The sequence below is a fragment of the Lagenorhynchus albirostris genome, chromosome 1 (assembly GCF_949774975.1).
Source record: "Lagenorhynchus albirostris chromosome 1, mLagAlb1.1, whole genome shotgun sequence".
NCBI classification, from domain to species: domain Eukaryota; kingdom Metazoa; phylum Chordata; class Mammalia; order Artiodactyla; family Delphinidae; genus Lagenorhynchus; species Lagenorhynchus albirostris.
This window is the reverse complement of record NC_083095.1, coordinates 127320950-127342136: the sequence shown is the minus strand read 5'-3', so window position 1 is coordinate 127342136 and position 21187 is coordinate 127320950. Positions and strand designations below refer to the sequence as shown.

Here is a 21187-nt window from a genome sequence, read left to right as displayed (position 1 = left end):
CCATTTCACAGATAAGGAAACTGAGGCTTGGAGAGGTTACACGTCTTGTCCAAATTCCCACAGTAAGCGGCAGAGCTCCAGTGCCAGGCTGGGAAATGCTTTGTAGCACCTCTGGAATCTTCCTGCCTGTGCCCCTAAATTAACGCTTCCAGGACAATACGGTGAGTTTACCTGTAGCCTGGGGGCCAAGGCTACCGTTAACAAAAGATTCTCAATTTGACACAAAATACTCTTGTTTCCTGGCCAAGTGTCATGCCATGTTCCATATTAACTTGCTGTCTAGACTTCCCTGCTTGTCTCTAGGTTGGGTCTGTGTAGGAGTCAACACCTAGATATTTATTCCATTCCTTGAGCTGTTTGTTCACATCTTTCACAACTCCCTAATGTACCCAGGTCTGTTATTAGACACAGGGAGACTTGAAATTGTGAGGCACGTACCTTCTACAGGAAGGGAGAACTGTCCTTTCCTGTGAGTAGTCCATTAGGAGGAATGCACCAGAATTAGAACCCTGAGGATGCCAAGAGGCGCTGCCCCACTCTCCTCTGATGGGTGAGGCTCAGAGAGGGTACGGAAGTGGCCCAGGCCACACAGCTGGTTGATATACGAAGGGAGAGGTGGCCGTATAGGGCAGCCTGCAGAGGTGCCAACCAACAGCTGAAGGGGCTCAGGGAAGGGAGAGGGCACCTGCAGCTCCACGGAGAAGGAGGCCAGAAAGGCGGGTGGAGGGGCAAGGGAGGTAAGCCTTCTTCAAACAGAGGTCAAGAGAAGTGAATGTCCAATCTGGTGGGAAGTCTAGAGAGAGCACCAGTGTGGCTGGGAAGAGGGTTTACAGATGAAAAACAGTGGGGGAGGTGGGTAGGGGTTGGGCCTGTGAATACCAGGCGGGGAGCTGGGGTGGGAGTCTGTGGGAGGGGCTGCTTAACGTCTCCTCCCAACACACTCCACCCCTCCAAGTGCGGAGTGCACAGGAGAGCTGATAATAATAATAACGGCCAACATTACTGACTTCACCATATGCCAGGCACTTCCCATAGGTTACCTCATTTAAACTTTACCATTACCCGAGGAAGAGATTCTAGCACCACCCCATTTTACAGATGCAGAAACTGAGGTAGGGAGACTAAGGGCACTCTGCCCAAGGTCATTCTGCAGACCAAGTACTGGAACCCACAGAGCCCACCAAAAGTAAACTTAATATTTCTATGAAGTCTCCTATTTTAAATACTCATGAAAATTATGCATTTACTCCTTAATATGTTTGCATCTGTTTGAATATTTTAAAAATGCCTTTCCCCCTCCCCCACTAAATCCTCAAATAAAACTACCCTCCGGGCAGGCAGAGCCACTGTGTTTCCTCTGTGGCCGCATGAAACTTGGGCGTGATGCTGGGAGACCCAGGAACCCAAGGAAGGTTCTGAAGTAAACGGATGTGACGTGTGACGTTGGTTCTCCGCCTCTGACTGGTGCCATTTTACTAAAGAGAAAATTGTCATCTCCATCATTTATGAAAAACCGGACAGAGAAGACACATTAATCTTCAGCCCTCAGGGGCGGTCCGGTCCTCACCCTCAGAACCCCCATACATTCAGAATCCTAGCAGTTTACCCAAGGTCCCCAGTGGGACCATTCTCTGTCCTTCACTTCTTTCCTGGGCACAGTCTCTGAACCCAACCTTGACCAAAACTCCCAGAGAGATATCCAAGCAGATACCCATAATCCCCGCCCCAAGAGTTCCCACACCTGCCCCCTGATTTCCCAGCTCCAGGCCTTTACTCATGCCATTTCTTCACTTGGAGTGCTCTCCCCGCCCCCCAAATTCTACCCATCCTCAAACCCAATCTTACAGGTCGCCCCCTTTGTGGAGACATCCCTGATTCCCTCCTCCCCCATGATGGAAGTGACCAATCCCTCTTCTGAACCCATCTGTCCCTCTCTGAGCACACACCCTAATCCACTTTGCAACGGAAGTGCTCCTGAACAATTTTAAATCTTCCCAGCCAACACAGAGCCCCTTAAGGCCAGGATTTGTATGTGATTCTCCTCTGGGCCCCGCACAGAGTAACACCTTGCACATCGTAGGCAGTCAATAAAAATGTCACGAGTGAATGAATCAAAAGATCACCGTGTCCCCGCTAATCACAGCCACTAGTTCTCTGTGAGTAGGACCAACCGGGGCAGTGCACCAGGAAGAGATGTCTACAGCCTTGTGAGAACAGAGGTGGGCCACCTGCCCAACAGCATTGTGGGAACCTGGTCTCATTTCCAGTGTGTCTGTTACCTGCCGCATCCTCATCTCTGCCCTTCCACAGCTCCGCATCCTTCTGATTTTCCCCCGATGCCATCTTGCTGGCATCACCTAGCCGCGCAGGCTTTCAGGAAGAGGGTTTTGTGGTTTGTCTCCTCTTAACCTTCCATTCATGATGCTGAGATCATTTGGGATTTATTTTTCTGGGGAAAGTCGTAAGGGCTTGGCGGTCGGCTGGGTGGAAAGGAGATCTCCCCTCCCTCCCTGACATCCTCCAGATGAAACATCCATGAAACAACAGTTATTCTTGTTCAAAGAGGAAGGAAACATGACACCGAAACAAGGGTGTAATGAGATGACGTTTACTTTGCAAGGGAAGGAGGAGGTGCACCACTGGCGCAGCTCACAAGCAGCATGACCTTGCCTTAAGGCTTATGAAAAACGCAGATTATCAATGCATCCCCGGTGTTTTGGGGTAGCTGCCCTTGAGCACCCAGGCACAGGCGGATCAATAACTCTCTTCATCGCCTCAACACACACCTGGCCTGGGCCTCCTACAAAGGATGAGAACAACTACAAAGCCACACTCTGAGGTGACCCTGCCCCTGGCCTGCTTTCAAGCACCCACAGGAGCGTCCTTAAAAAATTGTCACTCAGACAAGGGCTGCTAGCTTCACCTCTGTAGCTTGAATCAGTAGTCTCAATAATGACTCTGCTTCGGGAAGAAATACAGATGTCACAGGGAAGGGCTACAACTTAAATGGTTTTAGGATCACTTCCGTTTCCAGGTTTGGTGTAGGTGAGGGAAACAGGAGGTCGAATCCCCCAAAGGGAGTCTGGGAGGGGCTCCTTGAAGAGAGTGGGTGTACACAGAGCAGACTGGTTGAAGACATAGCAGTCGCCATGTTGCAGAGGCCAAGCCCTAGTCCCAGCCTGGAACTCAACCACCGGAACAGCACGTACCTGGGGCACCTGTTCTATGCTGAACAGCCTGGGGAGCTTCAGGCTTAGCATCTTGAAGCCGAGCTGGGAAGACTGGTGGGTGACGGCCGGTCCCTGTCACCAGGCCTCGCTCAAAGTTCTGACATGGCTCCGGATGCCTCTGGCCAGCCGGTGTCCGAGCTGCTTCACTGAAAGAATACAGCGTGAAGAACTCCAGTGAGTGTCAGCCTAACTCCAGCTGGATCAAGACTGTCAGATTGTTTACCTAAGGGACATACCCTTGCTTGTGATGGCAAAATAACCAGGCTTCCTTAAAAACAATAGTGAAACTCTCAGACGGCTGAGTCATTCACTCCGAGAGTGATAGAGGGAGGTACTTAAATCATAATAGGGCAATCATAAAATTACAGCAGCTGGAAAGGGCCATAGAGGTCACCCAATGCCCTCATGTTGCGCAAGAGGATCAGAGGGGTGGAGTAACTTCCCCAAGGTCACACAGCTCCGGGAGAGCTGGGGCTGCTCCCTCTCCCTGCATCAGGTGCTACACCTGGACAGACAGTGTGATCCCGGGTCCGAGTCCATCAAGCTCTGTGCTCCAGATCACCCAAAGAGATGCAGCACTTCCACAAGGCTGACTGGAGCGTGGCTGCCCTAAGACACACCAAAGGACCAGACCAGGTAAATCCGAGGCACTCTGAATCAGAGCAACAGGGCTGCTTAAATGCAGGATTCAGACTGTTTAATAAGCTGTGAGTAATGTAAACTAGAGGAACCCAAAGCCCTCAGGGCAGGCCCAAGACACTGAAAAATACTAGCTGGGTTCCGCAAAGAAAGAGCAGAGCTAGGAGTTTACCACAGTCCGTGCCTCACCTACTCCCCAAATCTGCCACCTCCTCAGAGCCCCACGGACGGGTTCTGTCCCTGCCTCCGAAGGCCCCAAGACCTTGCCTGTACCTCTCCTGCGGCACCATCCACATCTGCCTGCAGGCAAAGCTACCCGCCTAGGCCTTGTCTCCCCTACACCCCCATCCGCCCCAGCTGGGGAGGACCCTCCTGAGATGGTTGGAAACGCAGGGTGTGTGCCTGGCTCATCCCAGGCCTTCAGCAAATGCTTATTTAATGATGCATCCTTGGAACTTAAAGTGATTTTTTTTGTTTTTGTGGTTTGTTTATACTTTTGCTTTTTATTATAGTTCTTTAGGTCCTATGCATTATTATCTGGAACTATGTAGCAAAATATAATATAGTTATGTTTCATCGTAAATATGCATCTTTATGGTGTAAGCAATTATTCATAATAGTCAAAAGGTGGAAATGAGAGGGATAGAGAAGGATAATTAAATAGTTTAGAAATCCCACTAGGGGCTTAAAGACAGGGAGGAAGGGAGTTTGGGAGACTGTTATAAACTAATGACCACTCAAGAAAAGAATCCAGTAACCTAGCAACAGTCAGCACTACCTTGAAGGAAGACCAGGTGCATCTGAGCGCCAGACACACTCAAGCCACAAACCCTGATAGTTACAACACAAGACAATAGATATGGGGTCTGAATCTTGTTACATGAAGTCAGGGAGTTAATGGTCTTTAAAGAGTAGCATCTCTGCATGTAACCAAGACAGGGATATAGGTGAAAGGGGAAAGAAACTGAGATGAATTACTATATTTAGTATATGTTACCACTCTTTTGCTAACATACATATGATTTAAATAGTGCCATGACAGTCCCGGTTAAACCATGTAGGGTCAAAGGAGGGACTAATGATGTAAGCCTTGACGTCTGCCCAAGAATGAGGAAGAAGGTGGTCTTCTCCCCTCCCTACTTTTGCTTTGATTATAAAAATGTATCCCTCTTTCTTCTCGGGGCTGTGCTCCGTTGCCTGCCCGCTTGTCTCTCTCACAAGCATCTTATGCTAAGAAACTCACCCTGTGCCCATTGCTTTGCCTCACGCTGAATTCTTTGTGCAATGAGACAAAAGAACCTGAGCTTCAGTAAGTCCTGACACCAGGTGAGCTGTTTCAATTAAAAGCCAGTGGGTTCGAGACCCCTCCTAAGTCAGAGCTCGTGGGTTCAGGTCCTAATCCGAGGTGCGGCTGGGTTACCATTCAAGAAGGAGTGCTTCAGAAACAACCCAAGTGTCCACCAGCAGGTGAACAGAGAAACTAGCAAATAAGCAAAATGCAGTCTACCCATACAATGGAATATTACTCACTCTTCAAAAGGAATAAGTTCTGATGCATGCTACAACATGGATGAAAACTTGAAAACATTATGCCAGGTGAAATAAGGCAGGCACAAAAGGCCAAATATCGTGTGATTCCAGTTATGTGAGGGGCCTGGAATAGGCAAGTTCAAAGAGACAGAATAGAGGCTGGCGAGGGAGGCAGGAACGGGGGCTGTTGTTTAAGGGGTACAGAGTTTCTGTTTGGGAGGATAAAAAGTTCTGGAAATGGGTAGTGGTGATGGTTGCTCACTACTGTAAACGTAAAATGCACTTAAAAATGATAAATTTTATGTTGTGTATATTTTACCACAATAAAAAAAGTTAAAAATATTTCTGAATGTGTTCATTGCAGCTCTATTTACAATAGCCCGGAGATGGAAACAACCTAAGTGTCCATCATCGGATGAATGGATAAAGAAGATGTGGCACATATATACAATGGAATATTACTCAGCCATAAAAAGAAACGAAATTGAGCTATTTGTAATGAGGTGGATGGACCTAGAGTCTGTCATACAGAGTGAAGTAAGTCAGAAAGAGAAAGACAAATACCATATGCTAACACATATATATGGAATTTAAGAAAAAAAAATGTCATGAAGAACCTAGGGGTAAGACAGGAATAAAGACACAGACCTACTAGAGAATGGACTTGAGGATATGGGGAGGGGGAAGGGTAAGCTGGGACAAAGTGAGAGAGTGGCATGGACATATATACACTACCAAACGTAAAACAGATAGCTAGTGGGAAGCAGCCGCATAGCACAGGGAGATCAGCTCGGTGCTTTGTGACCACCTAGAGGGGTGGGATAGGGAGGGTGGGAGGGAGGAAGACCCAAGAGGGAAGAGATATGAGAACATAAGTATATGTATAACTGATTCACTTTGTTATAAAGCAGAAACTAACACACCATTGTAAAGCAATTATACTCTAATAAAGATGTAAAAAAAATTTCTGAATGCAAAATAATATAGAAAATAATTTTTTAAAGCACATGTACATTTTACCCAGGTTAAAAAATAAAAGTTGATACTTTGCAAACAAATGAACAACACTGATGTAAGTGGGCCTGGCACGCCTTGGTCCTCCTGGTTTTCTGATCTAAATAACCAAGACACTTTCACTCCCAGATGTACCACTAATTCACCTGGTGGCAGGATGAGAGGCAACGGTCTGGTACCAGGGGAGACTCAGGCACATCAGAAAAACCTCTAGCAATAGTGGGACCAAGGTTGGGTTTCCACGGACTTGCCCACCTTGGTCCCCTGGTTCTCCCCGGATTTCAATGTCATGGGCAAGAAAAAGGAAAGAAATGGTCCCTACTCTCACAGCACACACCATCCAGGAAGGATGACCCGACAAAACATACAAAAGGAGGGTAATACTTAGCAGCATACAATTCACACACTTCATTCAACCAGTGTGTCCGGCATTTTTATCATGTGACGAATAAGGTTAAGGGCTCAATGTAGAGCTGATTACACCCTGTGAGCTGCAACAGCTGGAGGGAAAAGGACAATTTAACTGAAATAAAAATTGCATAGGTTAGTGACACACAGAATGGAGGAAAATAGGTGTCCTCCATACCATTGTATTCCTATGTTGCACAGGAAAACATTTTTAAAAAGATGAAAAGACAGTCCTTGTCCCCAAGAAGTGTATAAAGGAAAAGATGAGACAGATATGCACCCAACTAACCAAGACAAGTCACCCTCGAAGGACAGGAACCCTCACCCACTCTGTGCCAAGCCTGTGCTGGTCACCTTGCCTGCCCACCTGGTCTCCTTCACCTTCACCACTCCGTCTCAGGAATTAAGGCAGAGCAGTTAAGGGCCTCGGGGCTGGATTCAAGCCACATGGGTTTAAAGACGGGTTTGCCATTTCCTGTGCAATTCCAGGCAAGGAACTTAACTCCTTGTGCCTTAGTTTCCCCATCTGTGAAATGGAAATAACAGCAGTTACTTTCTGCATAGGGTGGTGGTTATGATTAAAAGAGAGAACCTACGTGAAGGGCCTGCCATAAAGTAAAGATCCAAAAAATGCTTGCTATTGTTAATCATTTTCAGATATGAAACTGATTTTATATTTTGCAGGCAGGAAAACCGAGGCGTTGGAAAGTTAGGGGGCTTGCCAAAGATGCTATCATTTGATTTCCGGTTTGCGTGGATGTCTGCGGAGGGAGGTTGGGGTGGGGATGGGGATGCTTCTGGAGTTGTGTTATTTGATCTGAGGACTACAGGCTACGTAGAAAGATTGGAGACTTCGAGACTGCATTCTGTGGGACCCTAAGTTACATTCCAGGGACCACTTTTGTGGGGGTGGACGTTGTACCAGTAACTAGGAGAAACAGAAAGGTTACTTCTACCCCTATTTCAACCAGAAGATGTCTTGGTTGAAATTTTTCTTAATTATAGTAAAAATATAATAACACAAGTCCTCTCTTTGAGAAAGAAAATATAAGAGGCATAAGTTTCCTTTTAAGAGAAGTAACTTTAATTAAGGGGAATTAAGTCTTAGCACAAAGCACTAGGACTTAATTTTTCTTTGCTACTGAGAAAAGATGAAAAATACAGTGTTCACTATGATGTTTATAAACTAGATGCTGAACAATGACCCTCTTTGCCAATTAATCAGGTTGAGACAAAACTCACAGGTAAGACCAAACTTGACGTTGCTGTTTCAACAGGTGGAGATTTCTTGTGTGGTGTTTTTCCACCATTCAAAGAAATAAGGACCCTCCCATTAATACATTGTTATTTTGCATGTAAAATGTAAACTTTTATGTTTGTCAATACTGTGAAACATCCATGGACGATCATGGGCAGTGACTAAAGCATAGCTGATGACTTCTATGTTGTGCCCATTGTTAATCATTTCAGATTAACTGCACATAAAATGAACTCACTGGTCTTTTTAGCCATCACAAGCTAAAGTTCTTAATTTCACCAACATTGTAAAAACCAGAGTGTAATTTCCAGTATTTCAAACTGCAGCTTGGTTTGTTGTCTCTTTTCACAGAGGTCTTAGAAATAAGACTGAATAAAACAAAAGGCTTCAGAGAATTCTGAAATCAAAACACAGTGTGAGGGACTTCCCTGGTGGTCCAGTGGCTAAGACTCCGTGCTCCCAATGCAGGGGCCCCGGGTTTGATCCCTGGTCTGGGAACAAGGTCCCACATGCCACAACTAAGAGTTCGCATGCTGCAATGAAAAGATCCCACATGCCGCAACTAAGACCCAACACAGCCAAATACATAAATAAATATTTTAAAAAATGCACAATGTGAAGCTCTGCTGATATTTCAACAGTATATTGGTGTTCCATATAGGATTTCATTTAAAAGAGGATCCACAGCTTTAAAATATGTTTTAAAGCAGATTTTTTTAAAAAAAAAAAAAAAGGAAAATGGGCTGTTATACACTTTCAGGGACCTGCCAAGTTCTCCTGATTTAGCCCTAAAAAAAAAAAGACAAATCACAACAACAAAACCACCACCAGGAGGTTTCAGGCTAGTCCTGGCAGATTTAACCAAGGGAAATTAACAAGAGGTGAAATTTGCACCTGACTTCTTATCTGTTTCAGGCTAATGCTCTATCCATATTCCTGGATCCTCCCCCAGTAAACTTTAGCCTACACACTGTGCATCCCAGGCCTTAAAGGACATGGCCAGCAAAACTTATCACCTCCCGAATGAATATGTTTACATATTAGGTGGCTGACTATAAACTGATGGGCTGTTTCCCCAATGAAAGGGTCCAAAAAAATATACAACTTCTAGGGATGCAAATGGTACACACTCTCTTTATCACATTAATTTATTAATTTAGTTAGACGTACCTATTTAGAATCCCTTACCATATCCAACATAGTATTAATTTAATTTTATTTATTTATTTTAATAAATTTATTTATTTTGGCTGCGTTGGGTCTTCGTTGCTGTGCGCGGGCTTTTTCTAGTTGCGGTGAGCGGGGGTTACTCTTCATTGTGGTATGAGGGCTTCTCATTGCAGTGGCTTCTCTTGTTGCGGAGCTCGGGCTCTAGGCGCGCGGGCTTCAGTAGTTGTGGCTCGCAGGTTCAGTAGTTGTGGCTCGTGGGCTCACTAGTTGTGGCTTGTGGGCTCTAGAGCACAGGCTTAGTAGTTGTGGCGCGTGGGCTTAGTTGCTCTGCGGCACATGGGATCTTCCTGGAGCAGGGCTCGAACCCGTGTCCCCCGCATCGGCAGGCAGATTCTTAACCACCGCACCACCAGGGAAATCCCAGTATTAATTTTAAAATATTGTTTTTCCACTCCTAGTTCATAGAAATGTGTGTTCACAATCTTTGCATGCATCTTTGACAACAGTATCTTCATAACACAGCCACTTTTTGGAGTCACCTAACACAGTTTAAGTAAAATATTCTCAGGCTTCCCTGGTGGCGCAGTGGTTGAGAGTCCGCCTGCCGATGCAGGGGACACGGGTTCGTGCCCCGGTCCAGGAAGATCCCACATGCCGCGGAGCGACTGGGCCCGTGCTCCATGGCCACTGAGCCTGCAAGTCCGGAGCCTGTTGCCCCGCAACGGGAGAGGCCACAACAGTGAGAGGCCCGAGTACCGCAAAAAAAAAAAAAAAAAAAAAAAAAAATTCTCATTTCCATCTAAGTTATTCGAAAGCTACACTTTTTGAAGCTGTGTTTAATGCTATTGCTAAAAATGTACCCCAAGTATTCATTCGCTATTATGACACTGTAGGCAATTTGCTTTCAAACACTTCACACAGACAGTGTGATGTGAAAATGTTAGTTTTAACCCATACCCCTGGGGTGGTGGTTCATTAGCATTTGAAACACAAACCTTAAGTTCACATTCCAGAGGCCACAACTTTGGTTCAGTTGGAGTTATTTTGGATCAACACCAGAGGGTTTACTAATTAGCCAGATGGATGCTGTCTCATTGGAGAAATGAGTGGAATTAGAGAAATGTACACTGATGAGAAGTGTTGCCCAGGCACCCTCCCTCCTGCATGAGCAGAGGATGCCCCAAAGCGGCTCCCCCTCTGAATGAGCCCAGATGAGCCTTACCAGGAGGATTCTGGGCTTGAACCCATAAGAAGTTCAGCTGACGCATGCCACCAGACAGCTGTCACATCAGCTCACACGAACTTTCAAGAAAGGTGCTTAAGAGCCCCTAAGAGGGTAGGTTGCAAGGACTTCTGCCAACAAAACAGGTCATCTTAATGTTTTTGTGCCCGCTTGGGGGAAAATATTTGTTTGGGGGGAGGGGCAGGGGGTGGGACTCAGCCTGAGACTCCCACTGTGCTGCGCCACCTGCCGGTCAGGTTGGGGGTCCTCTAGCCCTCATGGACCTCGAAGTACTGATAGTGCCTGAGACGGTATTTCCAGGAACTTCACATGTGCTCGGCTGGAAGTCACACCACCACTTTGTGTACCACTAAGACCGAAAAAAAATTGTCGCCAATTATAATCGTGAGACAGCACTGATTGGAAATGAATCCTGATTTCAGAGCTGTTTTAATGTTTAAAAAAAAACGTGCACGTAGTAATGGATGAAATACAGTGAGGGTAAACGAGTGATTGGCTCGGGTCAGTCTGCATAGCTACTCTCTCCAGACCCACTACTCTGGTTTTTACAGAGATCATTAAAAGCTCCTTCACAACAAAACCAGTACTTGCAAATGGAAGACCAGATTCCTGGGAATAAATCTCAATCTGTATTACATTTTTTGTCCTTCTCTCTTTTTAAATTGATTGTGTATGTCAGGTGTCTTCTGAAAGGATCCCAAACAAGCATTGATGGCGAGAGTTTCAGGTGACCGTGACTTCCTTCAAGCAGCCCATACAGCCCATTGTTCAACATACAGGAACAGAGTGACCCTAAATAGGAAGAACTCTGGATGGACCCAGCTCCCGCTTTTCTGAAAAATGTTATGTTGGAAAACATAAAATTCCTTGCTGGGCCTACATAGCAAAGGCAAAGAATGCTGTTTGGAAGGGAATCTCTCCATTGCTTGCTTTTACAAAACTACAAGCATGAGATCAGGAAGTTCCTGAGAAGAGGTCATACATTTGACCCAAAGAAGTGAGGCTACCAGCAGGAGTTCAGGTTCCGTGAGAAACCAGTGGGGAGTAAGCGGAGAGAGGACCAGAGTCACCTTTTGCCCCTACTCATCAGTCCGTCCTAGGCTGGGTGGGCCCCAGAGCTGTCTGAACGCTGACTGGTCCTGATAAGGCCCCAGCTTCCTGGATGTGGCGGGAGGCTGCTAGCTAAGGGGCAGCTGCTGGTGAGGCTCGGGGTCTGAGTCACACTTCAGACCCTCTGCCTCCTCCAGGCCTGTCGAGATGTCCTTCATGGTAAACAGAAAACAGCTCTGAGCCCAGGAGGTGAGCGGGCAGAGTTCCCATTCCATCCCTGTACCAGAGGACCACCAAAGGTCCTCAATACCACAGAGGACTAACGTGCCCTTGGGGAAGAGGGTGGGAGGCAGAGCCTAGAAGCAGCCCCCACGCCACCTTCAGACGTGAAAATTAAGATCTCTTGAGTATCAAAGGAGAAACCAATAAGAGCCCATCGACAGACGAATGGATAAAGAAGATGTGGTACATAAATGCAATGGAATATTGCTCAGCCATGAAAAGGAACGAAACTGGGTCATTGGTACAGACGTGGTTGGACCTAGAGACTCTCATACAGAGCGAAGTAGGTCAGAAGAGAAAAACAAATACCGTACGCTAACACATACATATGGAACCTAAAAAAAAATGGTACCCATGAACCTAGTTGCAGGGCAGGAATAAAGATGTAGACACAGAGAATGGACTTGAGGACATGGGGTGGGAGGGCGAAGCTGGGGCGAAGTGACAGTAGCATCGACATATATACACTACTGAATGTAAAATAGTTGGCTGGTGGGAAGCAGCCGCACAGCACAGGGAGACCAGCTCGGTGCTTTGAGATGACCTAGAGGGGTGGGATAGGGAGAATGGGAGGGACATGCAAGAGGGAGGGGATATGGGGACATGTGTATGCATATGGCTGATTCACTTTGTTGTGCAACAGAAACTAACACAGTATTGTGAAGCAATTATACTCCAATAAACATCTATTAAAGAAAAAAGAGAGAAAAACAAATATCATCTATTAACACATAAATGTGGAATCTAGAAAAATGGTACAGATGAACCGGTTTGCAAGGCAGAAATAGAGACACAGATGTAGAGAACAAACGTATGGACACCAAGGGGGCAAAGCAGTGTTGGGGTGGTGGTGGTGGGATGAATTGGGAGATTGGGATTGACATGTATACACTAATATGTACAAAATGGATAACTAATTAAAAAAAAGAAAAAATATATTGACAGATTAAAAAAAAGTAATAAGACAGCCCACAGAGTGGGAGAAAATATTTGCAAACCACATATCTGATAAGAGATTAATATCCAGAATATATAAAGAGCTCCTACAGCTCAACAACAACAAAAATCAAACAACCCAGTTCAAAATGACTTGAATAGACCTTTCTCCAAAGAAAATATACAAATGGCCAATAAGTACACAAAAAGGTGCTCAGCACCACTAGTCATTAGGAAAATGCAAATCAAAACCACAATGAGATACCACTTCACACCCATTAGGTTGGCTATTACAAAAAAGAAAGAAAGAAAGAAAAGAACAAGTGCGGATGAGGATATGGAGAAATTGGAACCATAGTGCATTGCTGATGGCATTATCAAACGGTGTAACTCCTGTGGAAAACAGTATGGTAGTTCTTCAACGGGTTAAACATAGAATTACCATATGATCCAGCAATTCCACTCCTCAGTATATATGCAAAAGAATAGAAAGCAGGGACCAAACAGATGTTTGTACATCCATGTTCACAGCAGCATTAGTTACAATAGTCAAAAGGTAAAGACGATCTAAGTGTCCATCAACAGATGAATGGATAAGCAAGATGTGGTATATACATACAATAGAATATTATTCAGCCTCAGAATGGAGTGAAATTCTGACACATGCTACAACACGGATGAACCTTGAAACCATGCTAAGTAAAATAAGCCAGACGCCAAAGGACAAATATTGTATGATTTCACTTATATCCGGTACAAAGTCAAATCCATAGAGAGAGAAAGTAGAATGGTGGTTGCCAGAGGCTAGGGGGAGGAAGGAATGGGGAGTAATTGTTTAATGGGTACAAGAGTTTCTGTTTGGGATGATGAAAAAGTTCTGGAAATGGATAGTGGTGATGGTTGCACAACACTGTGAATGTACTTTGTGTCACTGAATTGTACACTTAAAAATAGTTAAGGGCTTCCCTGGTGGCGCAGTGGTTGAGAGTCCGCCTGCTCATGCAGGGGACGCGGGTTCGTGCCCAGGTCCGGGAAGATCCCACATGCCGCGGAGCGGCTGGGCCCGTGAGCCATGGCCGCTGAGCCTGCGCGTCCGGAGCCTGTGCTCCGCAGCGGGAGAGGCCACAACAGTGAGAGGCCCGCGCACCGCAAAGAAAAAACAACAGAAAAAAGTTAAAATGTTAAAGTTTATCTTTATAAACTTTAGTGTTTAGTGTTTAGTGTATATTTTATACACTTTATATATGTGTATATTTATTTATATATGTATATTTATAAACTTTAGTGTTTAGTGTTTAGTGTATATTTTACTGCAATAAAAAGAAGTATATTTTTTAAAAAAGCATTGTGAGTTTTATAGTCTGCTCCATAACCTAGCTATGTTTGTATTAATATAAAATTTTATTTTCTCCAAATCTTCCAGAAAAAGTATAAATCATAAATGTACATATTGTCTTCGTCCCTACACGTTGCTGTAACAAAATACCATTACCTCGGTAGCTTATAAACAACGAATATTTATTCCTCACAGTTCTAGAGGCTGGAAGTTCAAGACCAGTGTACCAGCATGGCTGGGCTCTGGTGAAGGCCCTCTTCCAGGCTGCAGACTGCCAACTTCATGCTGTGTCCTCACATGGCAGAAGGGGCAAGGGGGCTCTCTTGGGCCTCTTTTATAAGGGCACTAAACCCATTCACGAAGGCTCTGCCTAATTACCTCCCAAATGCCCCACCTCCTAATACCAACACACAGCGTTAGGATTCTAACATATGAATTCTGGGGGGATGTACATATTCAGACCATAGCACGCATACACACACATATACATACAGAGGAATCATATACAACTTACTGCTGCAAAATCCCTCCTTCTTTGAGAAGCACAGACTAGTACAACCACCCTTAATCCTATTCTATTGATAAAGACCCCAGATAGGAAATGACTTGTCTGAGGTCACTCAACGTTGGCTTGGCAAGGTCAGGATGAAACGAGGTCTGTAATGAACAGTGGGAACATATACATAGATGGACAACAGGATTTGAAAGACCAGCAGTCCCAGTGCCAGTTCCGAAACCCACCACAGGGAGAGAAGGACCAAATCCCAGGAGAGTGAGCGCGTCTCTCCTTAGCTGGATGACTTGTACCTGAACTCCAGCCTGCCCACAGCCAGGGTCACATGCCCACCTCAGCAAAATACACACAACTTCCAGAGAGCTTGCTGGTAATTAAAACCACGATTACCGGGTCTGTTAATGCAGTGTTTTCCAAACTGAAGGTCACAACCTGTCAGTAGATAAAATCAATTTCGTGGATCATGACTAGCATTTAAAAATAGAATAGTTTGGGGCTTCCCTGGTGGCGCAGGGGTTGAGAGTCTGCCTGCCGATGCAGGGGACGCGGGTTCGTGCCCCGGTCTGGGAAGATCCCACATGCCGCAGTGCGGCTGGGCCTGTGAGCCATGGCCGCTGAGCCTGCGCGTCCGGAGCCTGTGCTCCACAACGGGAGAGGTCGCAACAGTGAGAGGCCCGCGTACCGCAAAAAAAGAGAATAGTTTGCAAAATAAAAGAACAGAAAATATCAGCGTATTGCATACAGTACAGATAAGTATCATTTTGTGATATTTCTGTTATGTATGTTATGTATATTTGTGGTATTACATATGACCATATGTGTGTACTGGGTTGTAACACAAAAGGTATTTCTTTTTTCTTCTAATTATTTTTTCCAGCTTTATTGAGGTATAATTAACAATTAAAAATGATATATATTTAAGGTGTAGAACTTGATTCGCTCTACATATTCATCATGAAATAATCACCACAATAAAGCTAATTAACATATCCATCACCTCACAGTTACCATATATTTTTTTATCATGTAAACACTTAAGAGATCTCCCCTCTTAGCAAATTTCAGGTGTACAATACTGTATTGTTAACTACAGTCTCAGTATTGCACAGTAGATATCCAGAAGTTATTCATCTTGCATAACTGAAAATTTGTAGCCCTTGACAAACACATCCTCATGTCTTCTCTCCACCGCCCAGCCCAGCCCCAAAGGTATTTCTTCTTGAAGGTCACAGTCAAAACAGTTTCTAATGTCACAGGTCACCTGTACTGATTTTGGGGAGCTATGGCTTTTTTTCATCTAGAGTCACACACACCGTGACGTGTCCATGGAGTTTGGGGGGGACCAAGGCTGCCAGGTATCTAGACAGAAGAACGGCTGGACCAGAAGAGCCTCCCCTTTTTTTTTTTTTTTTTTTGCGGTACGGGGGCCTCTCACTGCTGTGGCCTCTCCCGTTGCGGAGCACAGGCTCCAGACGCGCAGGCTCAGCGGCCATGGCTCACGGGCACAGATGCTCCGCGGCATGTGGGATCTTCCCGGACCGGGGCACGAACCCGTGTCCCCTGCATCGACAGGCGGACTCTCAACCACTGCGCCACTAGGGAAGCCCGCCCCCCTTGGTATACTGTAACAAGCCCCCTGGCCGGCCTGAGCTTGATGGATGTTTGGAAGGCTGCGCCCCAGCTCCTCAGAGGATCCGCCCCCTCCCTCCGCAGGCCAGGACTGGCTCCACGCCGTGGGAAACAGTTGGACCCTCTGGGTGTGTCTACCAGTCAGTGAATGAGGGCCGTGTTCTTTCCAGAAAGCTGTTCCTGCCCCCGCCGCCCCACCCCGGAAACTGGGCTGGGCAGGGCACCCCCTCAGGAGGTGTGCTCCCCAGAGGAGCCGGCTCTGCAGCCTCCGACGTGGGAACACCTACACACACAGCCCCACCCCACGGGCGCAGGGAGTGTGCCGCTCACGCAGACCCGGCTCTCCCCAGGGCCCGGCGGGGGAAGGCCACCGGGACCCAGCAGGGCACTGCTAGGACCGCTACCTCTGTGGGCCCCCTAGAGTGAGCACAGGCTGGGGCGGGGCCGCTCCGACCCCAGGCCCTGAAACTCCGGGGTCTTTCCACACTGTCTAGGCTTCAGGCACGTCCCCGAGCCTCCAGCATCGCACAGCAGGGCTCCTCCAGGAAGGAGCCTTCCCCAGACCGCCGCCCACCCGCTCTCGCTCCTTTCCCTGAGCACCTCTAGACGAAGTGAGGGAGTGGCAATCACGGACTCTGGGCTCAGGCAGACCTGGGCTCCAGTCCCAGCGTCTCCGTCCACTAGCTGGCGCCCCGGGGCATGTTGCCTAACCTCAGCGTGCGGGTCCCCTCCCAGACTCGTGAGCTGCGGGAGGAGTGAAGGAAGCAACGTGTGTGTGGGCTCTTTGCATGGAGCCAGGCCTGCAGCAGACACCTCAGTAATTGGTAATTATTATAACTAACCCGGTTGTATATTGTTCTCTGATTCTTTTTTTTTTTTTTTGCGGTACGCGGGCCTCTCACTGCTGTGGCCTCTCCCGTTGCGGAGCACAGGCTCCGGACGCGCAGGCTCAGCGGCCATGGCTCACGGGCCCAGCCGCTCCGCGGCATGTGGGATCTTCCCGGACCAGGGCTCGAACCCATGTCCCCTGCATCGGCAGGCAGACTCTCAACCACTGCGCCACCAGGGAAGCCCTCTGACTCTTTTAGGTGTGGTTGTTTAGGCAGCCACAATTTAGATTCCTTGAAAACAGGGCCTGGATCTGTTTTAATATAAAAGAAGAGACCCAGTAATAGCATGTTGAAGCATGTTGACTGTTCTACTCTGAGGTGGTCCATTGGGAATTCCCTGGCAGTCTAGAGGTTAGGATTTGGTGTCTTCACTGTGTCCGGGTTCAATCCCTGGTCGGGGAACCAATATCCTGCAAGCCACGTGGCGCAGCCCAAAAACAAACCGAAAGAAGAGCTCCATTCATTCATGTGTCCATCCATTTATCCATGAAATGAGGCTGCTAGGTGCTGGAACTCCACTGAGACCTGGGATGCAGGGTGTAACCACAAGCTGCGCCTTGTGGGAGGCGCACACACAACAAGGGCGGCGCACAAACCAGTGACCCAGTGGGTTAGATGCTACGTGGATAATGGAAACAGTTCTGTGGAAGCATCTGGGGGATGCTTCCAGTGGGGTGCTGTCAGGCTCGAGGGAGGAGAAGGTTAGGGTCAGCTTTACAGAGGAGGTGACGTTTGTTTGGGGCGTAAGAGGTCAGAGAGGATCCGTCAGTTTGGAGTGGGCACAGCTGGCAGGAGGAACAGCTCGTGCAAAGGCCCAGAGGCATGTTACAGGAACAGCAAGTCACTGCTTTGGGCTCCGTCAGCGGAGTGGGAGGTGTGTGTCCTCTTCTGCCTAACTGGGGGCAGAGTTGGGCGGGTGCCAGTAGGAGGGACCCCAGGGTTGCCATCGGGGCTGGGGCAGAGGGGTGGGGGGAAGGTCAGCTTCACTAGGGAGGTGTTTTTGATCTGTTTTCCCATACTTGCTTGCTCACCCATTTTCCCACAGGAGGCAGCTGCTTGGGCGGGAGGGGAAGGGACAGGTGGGGGAAGCAGGGGGGAATTCTCTGGGGGCATCTCCTTCCCTGCTCCCTGGAGACCTCCGCTCACTCCTGCTAAGGATTCAAACATCCCACCACCCAGAGCTGTGCTTGTCCTCAACGTTCCCCTTTCTAAAACTGGACTTACTGGGACATCTATTCTCCCTCCCCTCCGTGCAGCCACTGAAACGAGATTTGCCTGGGTCTCCGTTGCTTGCCCCCTGCCCTCTCCCTGTCGTCAACTGCACCCAAAGCATTTTCCCTGGAAGCCCCAGACCCGGCCCATAAGCAAGCATTGACACAGGCTATAGTGAGTCCCCAAAGCGTTCAAGCCCCTGCCCCAGGCGCTGGGGAGACTCAGCCTTCTAGACTTCTTAGCCTTCTCTGAGGGCCTCAGGGAACTTACAGTCTGATGGAGAGGTGAGAGGGACAGGAAACTGTCCATGACCAGGGATAGGGAGCTCCAAGGAGTCCAGAGAGGTGAGAAGACCTGCGTACGGGCTGGGTGGAGACAATGCAAAGGAGGGGCATAGTGGGAGGAGAGTGTGGAAAGCAGACTTAAATGGCATGACACTGCTGTGACGGATACAAGACAGTATGCACTTGTGAAGGCCCGTAGAATATACAACACAAAGAGTGAACCCTAACATTAGTTAACAGTCATGTGTCCATATGGTTCATCACTTGTAACAGATGTACCACACTAACTCAAGATATTAATAATAGGAGAAACTGTGGGGGAAGGGAAGGGGCACTGGGAACCCTTTACTTTCTGCACAGTTTTTCTAAAACCTAAAACGGCACTTAAAAAAAAAAGTCTATTAAGGAAAAAAAAAACCTAGGCCAATATTAAAAAATCAAGGGACCTCACGTAAAAACCTGGACTCCAGTTTCTCTTGACAAATCTAAAGATCTACAGCCCTGGGTCAAATTCGCCCACGGCAGCAGCTGGCTGTCCCGTCCCGTGGGGAACGCGAGGGAAGCCTCTGAGCTTCTCGGTAGCCCCCATGTGCCAACCAGGCCTGGCCAGGAGCTCTGAGTTTGGAGACCTAGTGATAAGGGTCAGGTTTCAGTTGATCACAGGGGTCTCAGAGGGTCATGTCCCAAGGGTTGGGAAATGGTGACACCCATGAAGGGAGGGAGGAAGACCAGGGCAGTTTTCAGTCAAGTTGGATTCGCACAGATTGCAATTTAAAAATGTGACCACGTTTTGGAGGAGAAGTTGAGGCTACGTATCGATTTAGGAGGCAGAGACAGGTGACTTGCAAAGCACTTGAGGTTTCTCAAGGAGAGGAGCCACAGACAGAGGAGCCCAAGGAATGAGAAAAGGGTTCCTAGGACTGCTGGGGCAAAACTAACAAAGTTGGGATGGGGAGGTGGGGGAGGGGCGGTGATATAAAGGATTCGCCCAGTACCTCAGTTACCCTGGCAAGGCAAGGGTAGGAAAAGAGGTGACTGGGGCTTATGGAGGATGGAGCTTGGGGCCAGCTCTTGTCGGGCAATATTGGGGAACCAGCCAGGCGAGAGGCGGGGAAGCAGGGAGCGGCTCCTGGTGGGCAGGGTGCTCATCCAATCTGCTTGCGTTAAAGTAGTCCCTGGGGCTGGAAGCAGAAATGGAAAGTGAACGGGAAGGTGCTCGGTTATTTACTCATTCACTCAGCGTACATTTACTGAATACCCACTCTGTGTCCAAGGTAGGATGTGGGGCTGGAGAAACGAATATGATGATTCCACCCCTTAAGAGCTCACATTTTAGGAGCTCGACACTGACAACTGACACAAAGTACATCTGATGGTCAAACTGTCGTTAGAACCAGATGCTTCCAGGGGAACACAGAGAAGAGACGTCACATTAGGGAGTCAGGAAAAACCTCTTGAAGAAACGAAGCTTGAGCTAAGCCTTGGAGAACAAACAGGAGGGCTTCCCTGGTGGCGCAGTGGTTAAGAATCCGCCTGCCAACGTAGGGGACACAGGTTCGAGCCCTGGTCCGGGAAGATCCCACATGCCACGGAGCCACTAAGCCCACGTGCCACGACTACTGAGCCTGCACTCTAGAGCCCGCGAACCACAACTACTGAGCCCGCGCTCTAGAGCTTGCGAGCCACAACTACTGAAGCCTGTGCGCCTAGAGCCCATGCTCCGCAACAAGAGAAACCACTGCAATGAGAAGCCCACGCACCGCAACAAGAATAGCCCCCGCTCACAACTAGAGAAAGCCCGCGCACAGCAACAAACACCCAATGCAGCCAAAATTAAAAATAAAAAATAAATTTATTAAAAAAGAAAAAGAATAAACAGGAGCCCAGCAGCCACGGAGGAGCGAGCATTCTAAGCTGAGGGTGTAGCAGAAGCCAAGGCATGGAGGAAGAAAGAGCTGTCTATAGTTCAGTGTGGAGGTGGCATAGGGTGTGGAGTGGCAGGTGGCCAGGGCGGAGCCTGGGAAGAGTCCAGATGAAGGCTCAGTGCAGACCCCGTCTGATGCGGTGGGAATGAACACACTGGAGGGGTGGGGAGTCAGGACTGGAAGTCTCAGGGATGGTAAGGGAAGAGAGGGTGGCTGGTGACCCTAGGTCAGGTAAGGAGAATTATGAGGAGTAGATGCAGGCCACTTTCAACCCTGGCTCCATCATTTACTGTGTGCCCTCGGACAGATTACTTAACCTCTTCAACTTGAATTTCTCTTATCAGCTAAATGAGGATAATAAAAGCATTGACGGCGCTTGTGAGAATGAAAAGCCAAGGTGTCTACCAGAGAACACGACTGCATCCTAAACCATCTCAGTTCTGCATTAATGCTCCTTCATGCTGCTTCTGTGTTGGCTTAGAATTCTGCTTGAAAATGGATTGTTTCCCCTTGTCTCTGACCCACCTCCCTGGCTGGAGCTTAGGCTAATGGGTGCACCACACTGGGGTGGGGTTGCCATGGTGACCTCCTGTGCAGCGTGAAAGGAATCTTTCCTTTGTTCCAGCTATCCCAGCTA

General features: G+C 47.7%; 1 protein-coding gene across 2 annotated transcripts in view; it reads right to left on the bottom strand.

Annotated features, from left to right (window-relative positions):
• PAQR5 (progestin and adipoQ receptor family member 5) overlaps positions 1-21187 on the bottom strand; it is an 85671-nt gene that overhangs the window by 37985 nt on the left and 26499 nt on the right. The window contains exon 2 of one of the 2 annotated variants that reach the window (XM_060153185.1): positions 3210-3376. The exons of the other annotated variant lie outside the window; for it this stretch is intronic. Coding sequence (XP_060009168.1) covers positions 3210-3260 — 51 coding nt within the window. The 5' untranslated portion in view covers positions 3261-3376. The remainder of the gene's footprint in view (positions 1-3209; positions 3377-21187) is intronic. 2 annotated transcript variants of the gene reach the window in all.